The 22,166-nt window shown below is 38.4% G+C and overlaps 1 protein-coding gene and 1 long non-coding RNA gene across 2 annotated transcripts; one reads left to right on the top strand and one right to left on the bottom strand.

The window, feature by feature from the left end:
• The first annotated feature begins 9,003 nt into the window (after positions 1–9,003).
• On the top strand, positions 9,004–21,791 carry prop1 (PROP paired-like homeobox 1). Its single transcript, XM_015052032.1, has 4 exons — positions 9,004–9,017; positions 19,006–19,216; positions 20,153–20,382; positions 21,267–21,791. The coding sequence occupies exons 2-4, from the start codon at positions 19,123–19,125 to the stop codon at positions 21,612–21,614; spliced, it is 672 nt and encodes a 223-aa protein (XP_014907518.1). The 5' UTR covers positions 9,004–9,017; positions 19,006–19,122; the 3' UTR covers positions 21,615–21,791.
• Positions 11,052–13,724, bottom strand: LOC106959459 (uncharacterized). The gene is made up of 2 exons (XR_001427357.1): positions 13,459–13,724; positions 11,052–11,300 (listed from the first exon to the last, which is right to left on the bottom strand). It is a non-coding gene; the product is annotated as an uncharacterized LOC106959459 (long non-coding RNA).
• Positions 21,792–22,166: the final 375 nt, after the last annotated feature.

Genomic DNA, 22,166 nt, shown 5'->3' with positions numbered 1-22,166 from the left:
TGGTTTCTCATTTTAAGTGCACTAAGGTATTTGCACTGGAACCTAGACCAAAAACACTTGGTGAGATTTTGTGCTTTTGCAATAAGGCTGTACATCTTATACATTTCCATAGCTTCTCTCCTCTCCCTGCTCTTTCCTCCTCTTCCAGAGCAGTGTATCATTGCTGCTTGGCTGGCCTCTAGGTAAACCCCGGGCTGCGTACTCTCACCCCTCGTCGCTCAGGGAACTGGCACCAGGAGACAAATCCATGGATGTGTTTACGGGGTTCTGACAAATTCCTTCCTCTTCGTTCCCTCGCTCGCATCGTGGACTTGACGTGAGAGCATTATATTTAATTCCTCATTCCCCGTGCAGCCAGAGGCAGTGCGGTGGAGGAGTTATGGGGCCTGGAGATGGAGCCATGGCCTCTGCGGTGGCTGGTGCACCATTATGGAGGCAGCGGGACAGGCGAGTGATGGGTTCACATAGGTCTTGTGGTAGACCTATGGGATTTGGGGCATGGCTGTATTTTCTTACAGTAGGGAAATGCCAGGGTCACTGGTGCTGGAAGTACTGGTCACTCTGTAATTAATTGAATTTAGAAATAGGGGTTTCCACCACAGGCTGCACAGTGGAACAGTTGCTCACACTCCATTCATGTTGGCTAAAGGTGACCTGTTATGCCAGGTGACATGCTAGGATAGGACTATGGTCTATTAAAAACAAAATTATTCTTAGATAATGAGAATTTAATCTGGCCATTTCTGCCTAGAATTAGTTGTTTTAGGGCGTCTTGTCACTTTAAATCAAAATAAGCTGCTTCTGGCCACGCCCCTAACTCAACATTTACACTCCCACTTAAAAATGGCTGCAAAAAGACGCACAATTATACAACCACACATCTTTGAAAAGCATTAGTAGAGCACCCTACAAAAGCAACAAGAATGCAGCAAATGGTTTCTGGAAAAGACAAAACACCTGTTTTTTCCAGCAGCCATTGTAAAGAGCATACAGCGGTAAAACCAGCTGACCAAATGTCCTGGAGCTCAAATTGGGTTGCTAGGGACAGCAGAGTTCTGCTGGGGTTGCTAGGTAACGGGCAGTGCCTGCTGATTTGTTACTTTACATTCTAAAGGTTTTTGAAACAGCAAATTTTCCAGATATCAAAAAACATCTGATTGATCTTTTTTTGTTTGTTTTTTTTTAAGGACATGGACTGTTTTTTGAATCTATAGAAACTTAAATGGAAGTGCGAAATCATCCAAATCCAAATTTTACCATGTAATTTACTGCTGAAGGATAAAAATGGTTTAGAAAATGAATTTAAATAAATCCACTTCTGTCTGGTAGTTAGCTCAGCAGCTGAAAACACAAATGGCTTTGATTGATTAGTTCCAACATTTGTACATTATCTTCTGGACAAAAGTGTTCCAGAAGTTTGTTTTCTTTCATGCTACCCAAAAAAGCAGACAGTGAAGCTACGGGTGTTTTCATTCTTGACAGACTAATATTGCCAGGATGAAGTCATAATATTACCAGATAAAGGTTGCAAAATAAAGTAGTAATTTTATGAGAACTCCTCCATGAAAAATAACTGGAACATAAAATTAGGAATGTTCTTAAAAATAAGAACATAGTTAATCTTTTAGCACATTAGCATCAAATTATTATCAGTTGCAGGACTTTGAAACGATTCAGCAAACGACTGAATATTTTGGATAAAGAATCACAGACCAGACGACTTAGTCATGTCAGATCTCCAAGTAGCAAATAGAGCTTAAATAATCAATCTGATTGAAATAACTAGATAATTTAGGAATCGATTAATCATTAACTGACGTATGCAATCTAAAAAAAACACACATTTGCTCAAAAAACCATAATCGGAGCTGTAATTAAGCCAAAACTGTACAAAAATATATACTTTTTGCATTTAAGATAAAAGCACCCTTGTTAGTAGATGCATTTTATCCAAAAGTCCTCAAGTGGCATTTTTAGCTTCATCTGGTTCAGATTTATGTAATTGCATTTATATTATTGTATTTCTTCACTTGGTTAAATTTATTTCTGACATTGTATATAAAGTCTTACGAAGCTAAATAACAAATCTGTTGAATTTAGAATTTTTTAGATATAATTTGATCCCATTTTTAAAAATTGTTTTGTAATTTTACGTTCTTAAATTTAAAAATACTTTATATATCAAAACGAGAACTTAAATGTTGCTGAGGCTCACATGAATTCAAATTCCTTGTCATTATTGATGATTGTTGGCAGGAAAAATCTCTTGTAGCAGTCTGTATTCCAGCAAATCTGCAGAAGCCTCTGACTGAAGACAGTCTCAGGAAGAGGATGATGAGGGTTGCTCATGATTTCCTTGATTTCTTGAAGAAACCTTCTTTGATCTAACATTATGACTTAATTCTCATAATTTAGTCTGTGTTCACACTGCAGCCTGAAGTGACCCAAATCCAATTTTTTTATTGCAACATGCATCTGATCTTTTCATGACGGTCAGAACAACAGAGGTTGAATTTTTGTCGAATGCGATGCAGGCTGCTTGGACATTCGATCTTTTCAAATGTGACCTGAATCTGAACGTCCAGGTCGAATTCATCCAATCTGAACGTCATCGATACTCGACAAACGTCACTGTTCTGCGTCCTGATGCGGGCAAGAGGGAAGAAAAACAGCAACCATGGTGGACGGTAATGAGGATTAAGTTATTAATGCACCGGCTCCGATCGGACAACAATTTCATAATCGTAAGATATGCTCCACCGTTAGCATCCATGTTTACAAAATCTGAGAACTTCTTCTTCTTCTCCTTTATGGCGGTTGGGAAAACACAGAGTACTCTTTCTACATGTGGCGTTGTTTGCATCACACTGGAGATCACGTACAAATGAACAACCGTGTTAAAAAAAATCTGATCTCACAAAAAGAAAAGTTGTAGTTGAGCATTAAGGCCTGCTGTGTGAACGCAGCCTTACTAACGCTCCTTCAGCTCAGTGTGTGAAACAACAGGGAAAGGAAGGAGGCCTCCTCTGCGGTTTCTCTTTGACTCAGCTTTCCCAGAAGCGTGAATCAGCTCAGAGCGACCGCAGAGGAGCCTGCAGGCTCTTTATCTGGGCCCCGGGGCCTCTTCCAGGATAACTGGGGCGCTCAGATTGAACCGCCTCTCCGCTGTCACAGCAGCCCCTTTCTGCTCGGCTCCCTGCTGACTCACAGCTGCTGCACCAGGACGACCCACCCAGGCGGCCCGTTAACGTGTTGATGTATATTTTCCCTGGCATATCCACTCCCTCAGTCCACATATGCTGTTTACATGCAGCTGACATGTTTTATTATGTCTAGCAGAGACTGCACCACCAACCTAAACATAACAGACGAGCAGAGCTGGGCAGTAATTCGGTACATTTACTCAGTTACATTTACTTCAGTAACGTTTCTTGAAAAAAAAAAAAACTTTTAGGAGTATTAGAGCTTTTTACTTTTACTTGAGTAATTTTATTATGAAGTATCTCTACTCTTACTTGAATAAAATTTCTGGATTTTCTACCCACTGAATGAAAAACAAACATATTTTCACCAGAAACTCAGACACACACCTGCAGGTTTTGTTAAAGTTTCATAAGTTTTTTATTGAAAGAAAGTGATTTGGAAACATTTTCTCTTGCTTGATTTTTTGCTGATTGCATGAATTATTGTAATTTTCGTCTTTAAAATACCAAAATTTCCACTTTATTTTGTGTTTTGGTTAGTTTGATTATGTAATTTTAAATATTGGATGAGTGATAACTTGAGTAGAGTTTTTACCAAATACTTTTTTACTCTTACTTGAGTATACTCGTGGGTACTCTGCCCTCCTCTGCATATGAACGTCCGGATGATGGTGCCTCAACCTTTCACTCTTTTCCTCCCTTTGCTTCTGAACCGGTATTGTCATGCATACTTTTCTGGAATTTTGCAGAGAGTAAATTTAGCTGCTGTTTCTTGTAATCTTTGTTTCAGTGGAAGAGGAAAAAAAAAGTCCTTGGCACTCTCTGCTCGTTTCTCAACAAAGCTCGGCTTCACATCCTGCATGGGAGCTGCCCAGGAAAACCACAGGCCATTGAGTAACTCCTCTGTGTCGGAGAACTAGCTCAGGGGCATCCACTGATCCCAGCCCCGCCACTTCGCTCTTATCTAACCAGTTTTTCCAGAAGAAGCTGACACAAGTCTGTGCTTTGTCTGCTACTGACTGTAAACTGAAGACGTTTGGCTGCTGATAAGAAAAGTAAGTATTGGTAAAGATCACCGAGGTTATCCCTCAATCTACCAGTTTGTTTTCATTCCTGTTAACGATGAGGCAAAGTGACTTTTATATCCCACCCAGTTTCTTCCAGCACCTTGAACAGAAACCCAATAAACATGCAGAAATGCAAAGCAAATCTGATCAGATTTTAGGAGCAACGCTGCTGCTAAAGCAAAGCTCCTCAATTCATCTTGATAATATTTGGTATTACTTAAAAAATGCCTCTAATTTTTACACATACATAAAGTAATTTTAAGAATAGCCTGGGTAAATAGTTATGAATGATCAAAATGTTTGATTTGGGCCTTTTTGTTCATATAATTAGTAATATAAAATGTTTTGCATGTCCAAAGTGGTAACTTCTCTTCGTATTCCAGGTTATAAGACAGAAAACAGAGGAGTAATTTATTTTACAAACACCACCACTTCTTTTAGTTACTTAACTTGAATTTAACTTTGATTAATCAATTGAAAAGATTTTTTGCTCTGGGTGGAACCTTTGTATGCAATAGTTTCTGGTACAACCATAAATCTGATGCACAAGCGACATTTGGAAACCACAGCTAGTTAATGGTGTTCGTCCTCAATAACAGAGTTGGACAGTAATTAATTTCATTTACTTGAGTAACTTTTTGGGGGAAAAAATTACTTTTAGGAGTATTTTTACTTAAATAATTTTATTACTCGAGTAAAATTTCTGGAAACTTTAGCTACTGTGAGTAACTTCACTGAATGAAGCACAAATTTATTTTATCCAAAAAAATATATATATAAAAATCACCAAACACAGACGGACAGACATGCAGTTTTTTACATTTTATATTGAAATTGATTTGGAAAAATTTTATTTTATTTGCATGAATTACTTTCATTTGACCTGCTCTTACCCGACACCATTTAATCTGAAAGTTTTAGACATGATTTTAGGTCTAATGATCTACCTGCAGTGAGGTTTGTGTCACTGCTCTGCAGCAGTTTGTGAATGAATTAAACTTGTTTTGTTTTATGGGGATAAAGAAGAACATGCTGAACGTTTTTATCGCAGCTTAAAACGGTGAACATTAGCAGATGACGAAAAGACCAAAAAAGTAAACTCTGCTCAAATGAGCCCCAAAAACAAACGAGTTGCTCTTTTACAAGAGAGTTTTGGAATCAGCGTTGAATAAACAGTTAAATCTGTGTGTGTGTGTGTGTGGGAACAATGTGGTCATTTATGGAGTGATCACCACAGTCCTCACCAACAGCCTTCAACACATTAACCATGTGACCGTTAACATGTAACTGAGCGGTGAATCATTGCGTCCTAAGTTCATGTTCTCGCCCTTTGACCTCATGATTTTAACCTGAAACTGTCAGGAGTTGGGGTTTTTGTTTTGCCTTTTTTTTCTGTTCCTATGGCTTGCCATCACCACCAGATGGCATCGTGGAGGCTAGGATAGGAGGACTGAAGGGCTGACGTCACCGTCACACCGGTTCCCAATCCACTCGTCAGCGGGACTTTAAGAGGCGGTGACTGCCAGCATACCAACGCTTGAGTGTTAGCCAGTAATGGTAACCCAGAGCCCTCTCCAGCGATCTAGTCGAGCTTCTTGTTGATTCTGATCTAACGCCCTCTGTTGTTTGGATTTTTTCAGCTGTTCCTGCAACTTCAAGTCTGGCTGTAGTCCCGAGTTTCCCCTTGCGACGCCGTGGGCACGTTACCCGTTGGTGCCCAAGGCGGCCACCACTCACCTTTTCCTCCGTGAAACAAGAAGTGGTGTCTGGGAATCCAAGCAGGCAGTCCGCTCGCTCTCCGTGACGACGTCAGGATCCTATTACCTGTCCGCCCTCCACCGCAGCACAACCTCCACCTCCAGCGCCCCCACACCTGGCCACGCCGTTGTTTTTTTTCCCCTCTCCGAGTAAGCATACAACTTTTAAGCTCTGGAAAATCCCCCCACGGTCCCTGAACTCACCTCCCGATCTGTTGTTGTTCCCAGAAGTCCTGGCTTACCTGTCTGTCGCCGTCCCTTCGATGTTTGAGAGCCTACCTGTAAATCTTTTAATAAATCACTTTAACTGATCTTTCGCGTCCCGAGTGTGTTCTGCATGTGGGTTCGTAGTGTAAATGCCAAGATGACAGAAACACTGAAAATCTGAATGTGGTCAGGCTGAAAATGAAACGTTGCTAAAGTTTTCACATCCATCGAGCTGCTACACGTTCTGCTTGGTTAAAACCACAGACACTGAAAGTATTTTATCTGCATTTTGGGTGATAAATGAGCAGATAAAACATAATTGTGAGTGCAGTGGCTAGCACTGATGCTTTAAATGCTTCAAATGAATTTTTACCACTCAAATATTTGCACATTTCTTTTTATGTTTGAGCTTTATGTTTGAGCTATGACTTTTTGCAGTTAACTTGTGCTGGCTTGAAATTTCTCCTTGGAGGAAAACAGTTATTTGAAATGATACGAGTCTACTACGACTGAATCGATTAATCACGATTAATCGATTCTTGAAATAAACATCAACTAATTTAGTAATCGATTAATCGTTACAATGCAAAAATACACTTTGGTCTAGTTTCTAGTGCAAATATCTTATTTTTGTCTCATTTGAAGTTTACTAACTTACAAGTAACTTTACAGCAAGATATAGGAGCTTTTTTTAAGTCAATAATTTCTTAATATTGATGAAAAATTATTTGCTCCAATGGCAGATTATTTCACTTATATAAAAAAAATAATCTCAGTGGAACTGGAACCTTTACATGATTATAAGAGGTATTTTAATATCTTAATATACGCTGCAAGAACACAAAATCTTACCAAGTATTTAATCTAGTTTTAGTGCAAATGTTACAAATGTAAGTTAGTTTTGTCTTATTTCAAGTGTATCAAGATATTTGCAATAAAAACTAGACCAAAAATATTTGGTAAGATTTTGTGTTTTTGCAGTGAACATAACATTTAAAATTAGAATCAGACCAATAAAAATAAAAACTATTTTGAGTAGTGCAGGAATGTGAACTTTATGAAAAGTATGTTTAAAAGTACTTTTAATCGGACAAAACAAGACTCACTTTCTAACTGTAGTCCTGACCTTTGACCTGATTCCAGTGACCTTTGCCCCACTGAGCCTGTGATGTCACCTCGGTTCAGAAAAGGCTGAGCTGGGAATAAAAAGGCAGCACCAGGATCCCAAGTCCAGCAGAATAATTACATGAATGAGGGAGGGAATCAGGAAATAGCTTTTTGGTTTGGGAAACTGAGGAGTTGGATGGAGCGCTGCCATGTGCTAAATGAAAACAGGATTCAGAGAAGAAAAAAAAAACAAGAAAACGGGGGCGAGGGTGAAACACAGAGTGTGAGAGAACATAGATGAGGCCAAAACGTGTTTTTTACCAGGAGGAGGCTGCAGGTTAGCCAGGGTCAACTGGGGGGGCGTCCCGCTCCCCACCCAGCTTCCTCCTCCTCCTCCTCCTCTTCTTCCTCGCAGGTTTCATTCGGATCTTCCCAATCACGGTTTTTATTGCAGGAAATTTCTGCCACACCACATCGCGTGAGCTGGAGGAGCGCTCCATTCTTAGCCCGGGCGCCGCTGAGTGCCAGGGGTACGTGGAGCCTGGCAGCGCGACGGTTACGCAGCGAGAGGGGGGGGGGTGCACTGCAGAAACAAAATCTGACGAAGGACTGCTGGTCCAGATTCCACTGCTGATGTCCTACAGAACCTGAACCTAACTTACAACTAGCACTGAAACGATTAATTGTGATTAATCGTTTATTACAATAATCGTAGACTAATTTAGTTTAAAAAAAAAGTGTCTGTGTTGGCTAGCCCTCAGATTTCTATACAGACTGAAGAATCTGTGATGTCATGTTACAAAAACAGTAAAAGAGCAGAAAAGAGTTTCTGAATCTGAGTCTAGAGAAACATGAAAGACTACAGCTGAAACGACTAATCGTGATTAATCGATTAGGCAAATAATTGTAGACTAATTTAGTAGCCAACTAATCATTAACTGAAGTATACAGACTCAAAAAAGGCAATTTGGTGAAAAAAGCAACATATTCAGAGCCATAATTAAGCTAAAACTGTACTATCTATCTAGAGAGAGAGAGAGAGAGAGAGAGAGAGAGAGAGCTTAAATATGTAAATGTTTAGCTAAAATTGATCAAGTTGTAGTTTTAGCCTCACCTGGATCAGAATTTTTAAAGGAATGCTTTTTTATGCAATAAAATTTTTATTTTCTTATTTAAAGTGGCTATTTCCATTTAACCACTAACCTAATAGTGGTAAAATGAAAAATCAGAATGTGCCTTTTTTATCCAATTAATCAATGAATCATCAGAATAATTGATAAAATAATTGATTGCTAAGTTGCAGCTCTACTTGCATGTAGCTTTTTAGGAAGATATAGGACCTTGTTTTAAGTAAATAATTCCTTAATATTGATAATAAAGTACTAGTTCCTCTAGCAGATCAGTTCATTTTTCCCATGTTATAAGTGAAATAATCTGCCAATGGAACTAGAGCTTTTTCATGAATGTTAAGGATTTTTTTTGTCTAGCATCTTGTGCAAATATCTTAGTACACTTGAATTAAGATAAGATTAAATTACAAGCAACTTTACAGCAAAATATGGGCGCTTGTTTTAAGCTAATTATCATGTTACTCTTGCGTTTGGAAAAATGTTTTCTTCTTTATTCAAGAATTATTGACTTAAAACAAGCTTGTAGATTTTACTGAAAAGTTACTTGTAATTATTTTAGTCTTAATTCAAGTGTGCTAAGATATTTGCACTAGAAACCAGACCAAAACTCTTGGTCAGACTTTGTGTTTTTGCAGTGCGGAACTGCCAGGCAGCTCTGATCCAAGTGGCCACGCGTTTTTCCCTGGTAACGGAGTGAATTCAGAGGAAGATGGTAAAACAGAACCACCAGCACTGCCCTCTCACCAACACCCAATCTTTACGTCCCCTCCTCCTCGATCCAAGCTGGGCTTTCATCTGAAAAAGAGGCGGGTGCTTTTGGGGCTTGTGGTTTTTATTGAAATAATATTTTCTGTACTCTGCTGCTTCTCTGGCTCTGTTCTCCCTTAACAACGGGCATTATTTTTAGCCTGTGTGTCAAGTTCGGTCATTTCCTGCTGCAAAAAAGACTCGACCACAAGCAGACTCAAACACTGAGAGGCTTTCTGCTCTGCCTACCAAACTCACAATGTTCCCGTACGAGCCGCCCCCTGTCTCTACGCAAAAATGTAAATACTCACTTTTTTCAGAACCTACACAATCTAGATTAGGGAATCTATGTGGTTGAATAACATACCACAGTGTTTAAAAGGAACACTGGACTTGATACTACACAGATTCCTCAACACACCCAGGAACAGAGATGGGTAGTGACTAGTTACATTTACCCAGCTACAATTACTTTAGTAACCTTTTTGGAAAAAATACTTTTTGGAGGATTTGTACTGTTTAATTTTGCTTGAATAACTTTATTATAAAGTATTTCAGCTTTTACTCTTAAATTTCTGGATTTTCTACCTACTGAATTAAAAATAGACATGTTTTAACTAAAAATTTACCAACTATTTTTTTCCTTGTTTCTACTGCAAATATCTGAGTATACTTGAAATAAGACAAACTAACTTACAATTAGTAAGTAACTTTCCAGAAAGATATAGGAGCTTATTTTAAGTCAAAAATTCCTTAATATTGCTGAAAAAGTTCTGGTTCCACTGGCAGATTGTTTAATTTATATCAAAATCGTTACCTAGCAACGCCACCCAAGACCAGCCGGTCGCCTAGCAACCCAGTTCTAGTTCTACTGGCAGATTATTCCACTTATAACATGGTAAAAAAAGATTTAAGAGGAATAATCTGCCAATGGAGCTAGTACATTTCAGCAATATTAAAAAAATAATTTCCTTAAAACTAATCCTACAGTTTGACTGTAGGATTCATTCATTTATGTGGGAAATGTCTTCTTAGAAGTGAAAAAATTTCTAAATAAATAATTAAGGATTATTGATTTAAAAGTAGCTCTCGCATATTGCTGAAAAGTTACTTTTAAGTTAGTTTTGTCTTATTTCAAGTGAACTAAGTTATTCACACAAAAAAAATAGACTGAAAATATTTGGTAAGATTTTCTGTTTGGTTATTTTCGTTCCAGTTCACAGTTACTAACTATTTGCATTGATATGTTGTGTAAAACTCAGTAAAACACATTGAGTTCTGTGGAAAGAGAAGATACTTTTCCCACAATGTTCAGCACTCCAGTCCTGCTCGGGTTGCCTGGCTGAATCATGCAGGGATCATGAGAGTCAGAGTTAGGAAACCAAGGTGTGGAGAGAGATGTAGAAAGACGATAATTATACCTTTGCTCCGCTCCCTCCCTCCTCCAGGTCGTCCCTGTGTAACAGTGGATAATCTTCCAGCTATCATGTCTAGGAGCGCCCTGGAGGACCGCAGCAGGCCGGCGGAGCCAGCAAAATGCTGTCGAGGGGGAAAGCAGACACCGCCGAGGGGAGTCTGGAGGAGGACAGCTCTCAGAAATCCGCCTCGCCAGACAGTCAAATCTCACAGACCGCAGTCGGGGCAAGCTTTCACATGCCACCGTGATCTCAATCACGTCAGAATAATCATTGCATTAATGTGTTGTGTAAAACTCAATAAAACGCATTGAGTTCTGTAGAAAGAGAAGATACTTTTCCCACAATGTTCAGCACTCCAGTCCTGCTCGGGTTGCCTGGTTGAGTCACGCTTAAATTAAAGTGGAACACACAAAGCGACGGTGCATTTTGCTGATTTATTTTTATCGCCTTTGCATGTGCAGCACCAGAGGACAACCTGTCCAGCTCCGGCCCTTCTGCGTTGGCTTCGTATCTTTAGCTGGGCAAGATGAGATTCCCAGCGTCCGGGGTAATATCGCCTTCAAGATGCGTTGAGTTTCATCAGAAAAGAACACAGAGTACCATGCAGGGCGGAGCTGCTGAGTCATAATGGTTCCCACTTCATCCGGCACGCCAGCCCAAAACTCTGCAGGACAGGTGGGAAGATTTCAGGTTGTAAAACACCTGAGCAGCAGGTGTGGCGAGCAGCTCAAGGCACATCAAGCAACCAAAACGACGAAAAACGTCCAAATAATACTTGTAATGGTTGAAAAGGATGAGAAAACAGGACAGAGAGTAAAAATCCAGATTTTCTTTGAAAGCATTATTTTTTTGTCATTTTTGCTTTGTCTGTTTTGTATAACATCTATCTATCCATTGTAGAAAGTACATTTCCACCAAAAAAGCTAATACAGTTTGAGATTACAAATAAACAAAAAAGAAAATAAACATGTCATTGACCAAAATATAATATCACAGTTCTGTTTAAAACCTGTTTACCGACAAAAGTGTTTTAATGCAAAGTTTCAATATTTTTAAGGGCTGCAACAAACAATTATTTTAGTTATCGATTATTCTGACGATTCATTGATTAATCATATAAAAAATGGCACATTCTACAGATTTATCATTAAACTATTTAAGCATTTTTATACAATGTGAGAAATACATTACAATATGCAAATAGCAAATAATTAAATTACTTTTTAAAATAAGAAAATAAACATTTTATTGCCTAAACTATATTGCAGTATTCCTTTAGTAAATCTGAACTGGTTGTAGCTAATAAAACTTGATAAGCTTTGGCTAAAACATGTTTTAATCTTAAATGAAAAACCTTTTTAAGTGTTGCAACTAACAATTATTTCAGTTATTGTATTGAATATTCATGATTAATCATATTTAGAAAGTGATATGTTCTACAGTTTTTTTCACATAACCACTGAAGCTTTTTAATACAATATAAGAACTACATTAAATATGCAAAAAAAATAATAATTGAATTCATTTTTTAAAATGAGAAAATAAGCATTTTATTGCTCAAAATGCAATGACAGTAGATTTTAGTAAATTTGAACCAGATGAAGTTAAAAGTATGCAACTAGTTCTGACTAAAACCTATTTGTAGACAAAGGTTTTATTAACCTTAAATGCAAGATGAATATAAATATTGTACAATATTTTGTGAATTACTTTTCTCAGTATGTTGTTTTTTTCAGCAAATGGCCTTTTTCTGAGTCTATATTAAAGTTAATAATTAATCGATTACTAAATTAGTTGACGGTTATTTCAGTAATCAATTAATCACGATTAATTTAATTAATCGTGATTAATCCCTAGTCTTTTATATTTGTCTGGGCTCAGATTCAGTGACGTTTTTCTGCTCTTTTACTGTTTTTGTAATATTACAGCATGGGCTCTTCAGTCTGTATAAAAATCTGATGGCCAACTAACATCACAGACACATTTTTTTTTTCATTAACCCTTTAAGCCTTTTTTTATATATATAAAACAATGAAAGATGCAAATAAACAAATAATTCAAATTCTTTTTAAGTAAAACATATTTTTAAAAAAATGTATTGCCTTAAAGGCAATAGCATTTCTTTAGTGAATTTTAACCAAGTAGAGTTAAAACTCCCACTCAAGGAGTTTTTGGCTTACAGACAAAGATGTTTTTAATCTTAAATGCAATTTTTTTTTTTTTTTTTTTAACCAGTTTTGGCCTGGCTACTGCTCTGGATATGTTGCACTTTTGTTGCATGGCCCTTTTTTGATTCTTTATTGACCCTTTACAACTACATCACTTAATCATTAGAGGCGCCATGACGGAGATAGGAAGTGAGGGATGACAGTATTTAACAGGACAACCGAAAATGTTTTCCAAAGTTACTTTTGCCAGTTTATTCGTGGCTTCTACTTGTTTGAGTCCAACTGATTTATCTGTGAACGTAACACACCTGGTTGGGCTCACAGATGGCGGGATTTACAGAAGTTGGAAGCAGCTAGCTTAGAAACCGACCCGTACCTCCTCCTTCCTGACGTGTTGATCAAATTATCGACTTTGACTGAATTCAGACCACATGATTTATAGCACTATGTCATAAACGGCGTTTCCCCTTTACACCGGAGCAGCATTAAAATCATACAAAAGACGAGATGCTAACCTTTTTTTTCATGCATGCTAGGCTACGGTGAGGCACTGTCTCCATGGTTACCAATCACTGCACACGCCTTCTCCACAATGCGATGTTTAATATCTTTCTATAATCATACTTACAAACATATGAACGTTAATCTTCTTACCTTGTAAAACGTGTTCGCTGCAAATCCGCCATTACACCGAGGGCTGACAGTCATTATGATTGACGGCTGATATCCATCACTGCCGCATCTTTCCTCATTAAAAGTTATAAAATAAAAAAAGTTTGGTTTGCATCCTTGTCAGTTTGTGCAGCCGACCACAAAGCACCCTGCACCATTTCTAAAGTGAAATCAACTAAATAAAAGCCATATTAGGTTACAGATGTGTGGTATCTGTAACGCATTGGTTGTTTTGACATCCGTCATGGCGGAGTTCTGGAGACTGTGACGTCACGTTCAAAGGGTCAACCTTTCACGTCGTCAACTAAATTAGCTGACAATTATTTCAATAATCGATTAATCGTGATTTATCAGCTTAATCGTGATTAATCGTTTCAGCTCTAGTCTTTGACATTCCTCTGGAGCAGTGTTTCTCAACCCTGGTCCTCACCCCCCCCTCCTGCTCTGTATGTTTTAGATATGCCTCTATTCCAGAACAGCTGATTCAAATGATTACATGACCATCAAGTACTGCAGAAGCTTGTTAATCACCCAGCGATACAATTCAGGTGTGTGGCAGAAGGGAAATACCGAAAACATGCAGGACAGGGGGGCGCTGAGGACCAGGGTTGAGAAACACTGCTCTCTACCACAGGTGACAAACTCCAGTCCTGGAGGGCCTCTGCCCTCCAACCTTTAGATGTGCCTGTGCAGCACCACACCTGAATAGAATAATTAGGTCATTAACAAGACTCTGGAGAATTTATCTGCACAAGAAGGAGGTAATTAAGCCATTTCATTCTAGTGTTTTGTACCTGTGGCACATCTAAAAACTGCAGGACAGCGGCCCTTGAGGACTGGAGTTTGACATCCCTGCTCTAGACTCAGATTCAGTTCCTTTTTTCTGTTTTTGTAACATGACATCTTGGGCTCTTCGCATAAAGATCTGACAAAAATCCAACAAACAACACAGACACATTTCCCCCCCAAGAAAATAATTTTGATCTAACGCTGATGCAAAAGCCTCTCCACCCCACATGCTGGATGTTTCTCTCACAGCTGGGCCAGCTTACTGGCTGGATGGGGCGCGGAGGGTGAGCTGGTGGGGGGAGTTGGGTTACATTCCTTCCATTGGGGCTGTCTGTCTGCCAACCAGGTCACTCCCAGTTCAGTCCCGGGAAAATGGGAGGAAGAATTTCCTCTGTGTCCATACTGGGCCCAGCCGGAGCCACTCAGAGGCAGAGGCCTGTGTGCACCGGGGCACTTGTGCATGCACAACCCCTGAAACTGAGCACCCAGGATAATATGACTTGCATGTTTTTTCCTTACACTGTAACAGGCGTTGGGTTCTGCTCAGTGTTTATGTGTGCACACATGCTCACTGAGTCACATTTTTCATATTTTACCGGTTTCTGCATCGCAGGTTATGGTAATATGACAGGAAGTAGATCAGTGTGACACATCTGATGCTGAATTGTCTTAAAGTCTGAACGTGTGTCACTGCATGTTTACTCCTCTTTCCTAACAGATGTCAATGAATAACCCATCCTGCTGGACAGAGGTGCTTTTTTGCATAGGCACCTATTTTGGAAGGATTTTTACTCGTATTATTTACGTTCAGATAGTTGTTAAGATGTAATAACCGTGACAAGATGAGAGAGAAGGAGGAAGTTCAAACCATCTCTTCCAAGATAGATATCCTTTACTCCAACATCTTCCTTCTTAGCTTTCTAACCATAATTCCAGAGAGAGATTAAAAGAGGCAAACCCCTGATGGCGTCATCTAGGACATAAGACTGTAAAATATCATCTCTCCTGCCTGAAAATTGAGCTCTTAGCATGTCATGACATCAACTGTCTTTGGACAGAGGCCTTTATAGATTAGTTGCTAGACTGACTGCTGCTGGAGATTCTTCCTTCCCAGAGCATCACCGTCTGCAACGACTCTTTGAAGGTACTTGGATTATATGAGTTAGGATAACATTTAATTTCTTTTGGGATTAGTAAGGTTTTTTTAAGGTGACCTTTGTTGGGATAGGTCTATGGCCTATACAAAACACGTTCACTACATTTTTTTGCTCAAAATCATTCTTAGATAATGAAATTCTAGTCAGGTCAGCCCGGCCTCCAATGAGCAGTTTTAGGGCCTTTAAATTCAAATAAGCTATTGCTGGCCACGCCCTCTAACTCAACATTTAAACTCATACAAATTATACAACTGTACATCTTTGAAAAGCAGAAATGGAGCCTTCTGCATAACCAACAAGAATGCAGGAAGTGGTTTCAGGATTGTAAGTCAACAATAAAACACTTGTCTTTTCCAGCAGCCATTGTACAGCACATACAGCGGTAAAACCGGCTGACCAAACCCAGCTTGGGTTGCTAGGTAACGGGTTGGGAATGTTTCAACAAAAAACTTAAATGTAGTTTTACAAATCACTCTTTTAGAAACTGATGCAGCATATGGGACACAAGCAACAAAATCCAAATAAGTGAATATTTCCAAAAATCCCAATAAAGTTTATCAGTTTGAGCAATAATATCTTATCATTGTCGTGAATTCAATTAAATATAAGTGGGAACAGATTTGCAAATTATCATAATCTGTTTTTATTTATGTTTTACACAATGATTCAACTTTATCGGGATTGGGGTTGTATATTCACACGCTACACATTTTGGATTTTAATGTGTAAAGGTGAAAAGCATTGTTGATTTTCTTCCATCCATCCATCCATTTTCTGAACACCCTTGTCCCTCAGTGGGGTCGGGAGGGGTGCTGGTGCCTATCTCCAGCTAACGTTCCGGGCGAGTTGATTTTCTTCCTTTATGTATAATTCAAACCTTCAAAAGTTTGATTTATTTGTGTGTTTTTTGGAGCTTTAATTCTCCCAGAAGTCTAAACAGAACCATAGTCATGCCGTCTTCTTGGGTTTTTTGTTGTCTGAGGGGTTTGGGGGATTGTGGTCGAGTCGTTGTCTGGGACAGGAAACATGTGAGCAGAATATAAGACGCGTAGCGAGCTTGGCAGCAGCGTGCGCACAAATACTCACAGTGCAGGCAGGACGGGGGCTCTTTGACGACACACACACAGGACTTGGCCCTCACAGGCTGTCACAAGGAATCAAATTAGATGTTCGCCCGCAAAGAACCAGAAAACAAGGCAGGGACTTTCTCAAGACGTTTGTTCAGTCTCAAGGGTCATTTGTCGTTTCAACCAGAGAATTAATATGTAACAGGCGTTCCTGCGAGCCCGCTACCTCAATAGGTCATTCAGTCGCTGAGTATTGTCTGTTTCACTTCCCTGGCGAGGATTCTGGTCCGAGGGAGAGCTGCAATCTGCTGTCTGACACGTTTCCTGTCTACGTTTCGAGTCTGATTTCTGCTCCCAGTGAGTCACAGAGACCTCTGCAGTTCTACGAAAACCCAAAGAGGAAGCAAGAGTTTAGATACAACTAGGACTGCCACTAACGACTATTTTAGTGATCGATTAATCGATCATTCTGACTATTAATCGTAATTTAAAAATGGCACAATCAACAGATTTTTTTATTAAACCACATAAGCCTTTATATACAATATTAAAAATAGCCTAAAAGATGCAAATAAACTAACAATTGTTTTAGTAACTGAACAATCGGTCATTATTCAGACGATTGAGCGATTATTGTATTTTAAAACTGGAACATTCAACTGATTTTTAATTTAACCATATAAGGCTTTTTCGAGTCTAAGCCAATTAGGGTTGCAATTTATTTTAGTTATCGATTCATCTATCAATTATGTTGACGATTAAACAATTAATTGGATTTAAAAATGATACATTCAACAAAATTTTCATTTCTGTGAAATATAATAAATAAATTAAAATATGCAAATAAACAAATAATTCCACTCCTTTTTTAAATAAAAATATATACATCTTATTGACTAAAATGCAAAAATTTCACATTCCTCTAGTAAATTTGTATGAGGTGAAGTTGGGTAGTTTTGGTTAAACATACAAAGATGTTTTTATCTTGAATGCAAAATGTATATATTATATATTTTGTACAGTTTTGGCTTAATTGCTGCTCTAAATATCTTGGGGTTTTGTAGCAAGATGCTTTTTTTGAGTAGATAACGATTAATCATTTGCTGCACTGTAAAAACACAAAATCTTACCAACTAATTTTGGTCTAGTTTGTCAAACATTGTATCTAAGTACACTTGAAATAAGGAAAACTAACTTTTGAAAAGTAACTTTTCAGCAAGATGTAGGAGCTTGTTTTAAGTAAATAATTCCTTAAGATTAATGAAAGAATGCTTGTTCCACTGGAAGATTATTTCACATATAATACGACATTTGGAACAAGTTTTTCATCAATATTAAGAAATTATTTTCTGAAACCTTTATATCTTGCTGAAATGTTGCTTGTAAATTAGTTTTGCCTTTTTCAAGTGTACTAACATACTTGCTCTAGGAATTAGACCAAAAATACTTAAGATTTTTTGTTAACTACTTGATGATTATTTCAATAATTGATTAATCGCAATTAAACCGATTAATCGTTTCATCCTTAATCATAATATGGAAACTACTTCCTGTGTTTACTCAGGTTATCTTTTCTATTCAGATTGTTTGATATGAAAACATTCAGGTGACTAGACAGCAGAAGTAAAAACAATTTAAAGGGCCGCACACGTGGAGAAGTTTGTGCTGCCGGTGCATTACATGGTGAAATGCTTCATGCTGAGCACCAGCTGCCGCTCTGCAGCCCTGTCATGACTCTTCACACTCACCGCCTCACATCCTCTTCCAAAATAATGGTTGAACAACATTTCCTAGATGTGCCTTTTCATTTGATTGCCACAAGCTGATCGAACAGCGCCACCTGGTGGTCACACAGTGTGTCTTCTTCTTTCAAATATAAGAATCTGACTTACCTTAAACCAAATGTTTAAAATGGTTGAAGTCCCTAAAAAAGACGAGCATATTCTCATTATAAAGTCATTATGTTGACATTATGAGTTTAAATGCAGTGATTTAATTCATCTGCAGTAGTTTGAGTCACTGTAAAAATAAACTCGTCTTCATCAGGTTATGTAATAAGCCAGTTTTATCCAAAAGTGTAGAAAAACCCAACAGATCCAACACTATTAAACAAAAACATCCGCACTGCAAAAACACAACATCGTATCAGGTTTTTTTAAAATGTAGGTGCTAATGAAAATACCTTAGTACACCTGAAATAAGTAACAAAGCAAAATTACAAATAACTTTTCACCAAGATGGTGATATAACCCATCCTGTATATTTGGTTGTCCTCAAAATTACCACAAGATAGAAAATACAATAAAGCTTGTTTATGCAAACAAGAAGTCTCACTCTGACATAAATTGTGTGTTTCTATTTGGTTAAAGATTCTCTGAGTTTTATTCTGAAGTGTTTTTTTCAGAGTAATGTTGCTCAAGTAGAAAAGCAGAATAAAGTAAAACTACTCCCAGAATAATGTATTTTTTCTAAAAGAGTAACTCTTAAGTAACTGTAACTGGTTCCTTTCATTCCAGTGATGCTGGTTCCCAGTTCCTATTGGCTCCCACAGGCTGAGTGAAGGAAGCGAGATGGGAGGGACGCAGGACTTTAATTTTGACTGAGCGTCTCTGCTGGGATGCAGAGCTGCAGCGATGGCCCAGGTAAAGGCTGCAGGTGCAACACCAAGGAGCCACCAGGACTTTGCAGAACTTTACTCTGACATGGCTACAGTGAGCTCCAGCGCAGGTTAGTCGAAAAAGCAAATAAATGTGCTACTAACAACAACTGGTTTGACCCTAAATGTGAAAGTTCTGGTTCACTGTGACCATTTTATGGAATTAACTAATTAGTTTGTAAGCGTTCAGCTAAATTAGAATGTAAACTGTTGGTTCCAACTGATTTATTTGTAGAAATCATCAATGTTTTCAACTATTTTAGGTCGTAATTCTATCAGTTTTTGGTAAGGACATTGAATTTCAGTTACTTTAAGAGAAATACTGACACTTTTTTCCAGAAATACACTCTCATTTTGTTGTTACCAGCAGTTTTCTACTGCACCCCAATTAAAATCTAAACATTAAGTCTAAATTGTATGATATTCTAACCTTTTATGCTTGAAAGAATATTTTATTTCCAATAAGCCGTCTACTGTTTTTGGGTGGAGGAAGCTTATTTTGGAATACAAGACTGATAGATGCATATGGAAACTCTTGTCCACTATAAAATGATGAGAATATGTAACTTTCTTCTTCTTTTGTGTTGGGTTTTGTTCTTAAAAATGAAAATTAGTGAATATATTTTGAAAAATCAACCTAAATGTTAGACTAAGCAACAGAAGCAGTGATGTGAACAGACGCCTCACTCCCCCATTTCCACAGATTAGCGCCTTCATCAGTGATTGTGGACATAATCTTGGTCAAATCCTCCAGTTTCTGGTATCTTTTTCTCACGAGCCTGTCTTTAGGCAGCCAAATCTCCGCGGCTCTCAGGTTGCTGAGTCACTCTAATCCCTCCTTTTTGGTGATTTGCACTCATACAACTGAAGGTTGTTGTGTTTTTTTTTTTTTTTTATTGTTCCTTATTCGCCAAGGAAGTCAAGAAATTGGAGCTGGAGAATTGTCTCCAGTAAAAATGAAGGTCTTTTCCAGGCAAAGCCTCAGTCACCTTTGCATATGAAAGCAGATATAGGTGAGCCCGGGCGGAAAGCAGCGACGTCAGAGACCTCCATGGCCGCTGGCCTCTGCAGGGGGGGCAAAGCCTACCCGTCTCCCGCCAGGCGGCGCCACCGCACCACCTTCAGCCACAAACAGCTGGAACAGCTGGAGCTAGCTTTTCAGCAGAACCAGTACCCAGACATCTACTGCAGGGAGGAGCTGGCACGCATCACCAAACTCAACGAGGCTCGTATACAGGTGGGACAAAGAAAGAGCCTGAATTTATTCAACAAATTCATCTCCGAGTTCAGGTGCAGCAACGTTTGGTCCACAGGTCCGCAATCAATTTTATCAATTGGAAAATGTTTACCAATGCACACTTTGGGTTTCCATAGTTCAAAGTGTCAGCCATCTTGTTTAACAGGCATGTGTTACAGCTTGTATAGGTGAGCTTAATACTCTACCGCAACATATTAGGGCCAAAAAAATCTTTCTTTTTTTTTGATAATTACAAGAATAAATTCATTATATTATAAAAATAATATGGCAATAGAGTCAAAATAATACGAGAATAAAAGCATAATATTACCAGAACACAGTGGTAGCAATACAAGAATAAAATGATAATATCAGAAGAATGAAGTAGTAATTGTATGAGAATTCCAACACAAAAAATTAAAAAGAGAAATTTTCAGCATCTTGTGAAGTCATACTTTAGTATAAGTTTTACAGATAAGGAAATACTAAATCTTAGGGTACAAAATTCACATTTTGTAAGTTTTTATACTTCCATTAGGGTTTCTACTGCTTCTAAAAATAGCAGTAGAAACAATCGGAGCGGCTACAAATGCAGAGTTTTGGGGAAATTATAGTACATGATTTTTAAAAATTATTATTAACTGTTAAATGCTGTGATCGGTCTGAAAACAACAAACAAACCATCATCCTCTTACTACTTCCTGTTGTCTTCTTCGTCGTTTTTTGCCAGCAGTAACATCCGGCTGTTGATCACGTGACTCATGTGACATGACGTGTTATTTCAAAATTGGCGTGTTTCCATTAAGCTAATTTATTTTCGTAATTTAAATTTGCACAGATAGATGGTTAATTAAAACGCAGCTACTGTTGTCTTGTCTCGGCAGGTGTGGTTCCAGAACAGAAGAGCCAAACAGCGCAAACATGAGCGGGCTTCCCAGGTCTTCCCGGTGGGTGTGATGACGGGCCACAGGACGCTGATGGCCGGCATGCCTCGACAGTACTACCCCCAGCCGTTAGCCCACATCCCCCACCTGTCCTCCATGCTGCCGCCCGGGCCGTACTCCCGCCACCAAACCCCAGTCAGCCGCTGTCCGTGTCCCAGCAGCCCGCCACAGCCAGCGCCGCAGCGGCAGCACGACGACTGGTACGGCTCGCTGAGAACCAACCTCCCGTCACCCATGTTCCCGCTGGCCTCCATGCAGCCGCTGGAGACGGCCAACCCCTGGAGCTAGGAAGGGACGGGGATACCTACGGAGCTACATTGGGGCCATAAAGATTATTTAAAAAGAAAAAAAATGAAAATGAAAAATTATTTTGAAACTGAAAATAAAAAGTTCTGAAACTTTGAAGCTGAAAAGAATTTCAAAATTGGGGCGTGGAAGGGGGAGAATCACTTTTAATTATTAATTTATTTGTTTTTTACTTTAATTTTTCCCCCAGTTTCAATCATTTTTTTCATTTTCAAAATAATTAAGTTCAAAAGCAAAAGAATTTAAAGTGAAAAATTATTTTGGTACTGAAAAATGAGTCAAAACTTAAAATATATATATTTCAACTGAAAAAAGTTTGAAACTGAGAAAATGTTCAAAACTATTTTTCAGATTCAAAGTTCTTTTCAGTTTCAAATCTTTTTATTCACTCAAAAAAGATTTTCCATTTCAGATAATTTTTGTTTTAGTTTCAAAAATAATTTCAGTTTGGAAAAAAATGAAAGGAAAAAATAATTGGAAACTGAAAAATATTTTTGAAACTGAAAAAAGTTTTAAAACTGAGAACAAAGATGT

Source organism: Poecilia latipinna, unplaced genomic scaffold (genome assembly GCF_001443285.1).
Source record: "Poecilia latipinna isolate Pla-1442-1.1 unplaced genomic scaffold, P_latipinna-1.0 Scaffold1083, whole genome shotgun sequence".
In the NCBI taxonomy this organism is placed as follows: domain Eukaryota; kingdom Metazoa; phylum Chordata; class Actinopteri; order Cyprinodontiformes; family Poeciliidae; genus Poecilia; species Poecilia latipinna.
The sequence above is the reverse complement of the archived record's forward strand: the minus strand, read 5'-3'. Positions and strand labels throughout refer to the sequence as shown.

What these genes read in the sequence shown, in the direction of transcription:
- prop1 (XM_015052032.1), top strand. Translation starts at nt 19,123, where the DNA reads ATGGCCCAGGTAAAGGCTGCAGGTGCAACACCAAGGAGCCACCAGGAC. An exon ending in TACAGTGAGCTCCAGCGCAG is followed by an intron (nt 19,217 to 20,152) that starts GTTAGTCGAAAA and finishes ATATGAAAGCAG; the next exon opens with ATATAGGTGAGCCCGGGCGG. An exon ending in TCAACGAGGCTCGTATACAG is followed by an intron (nt 20,383 to 21,266) that starts GTGGGACAAAGA and finishes TTGTCTCGGCAG; the next exon opens with GTGTGGTTCCAGAACAGAAG.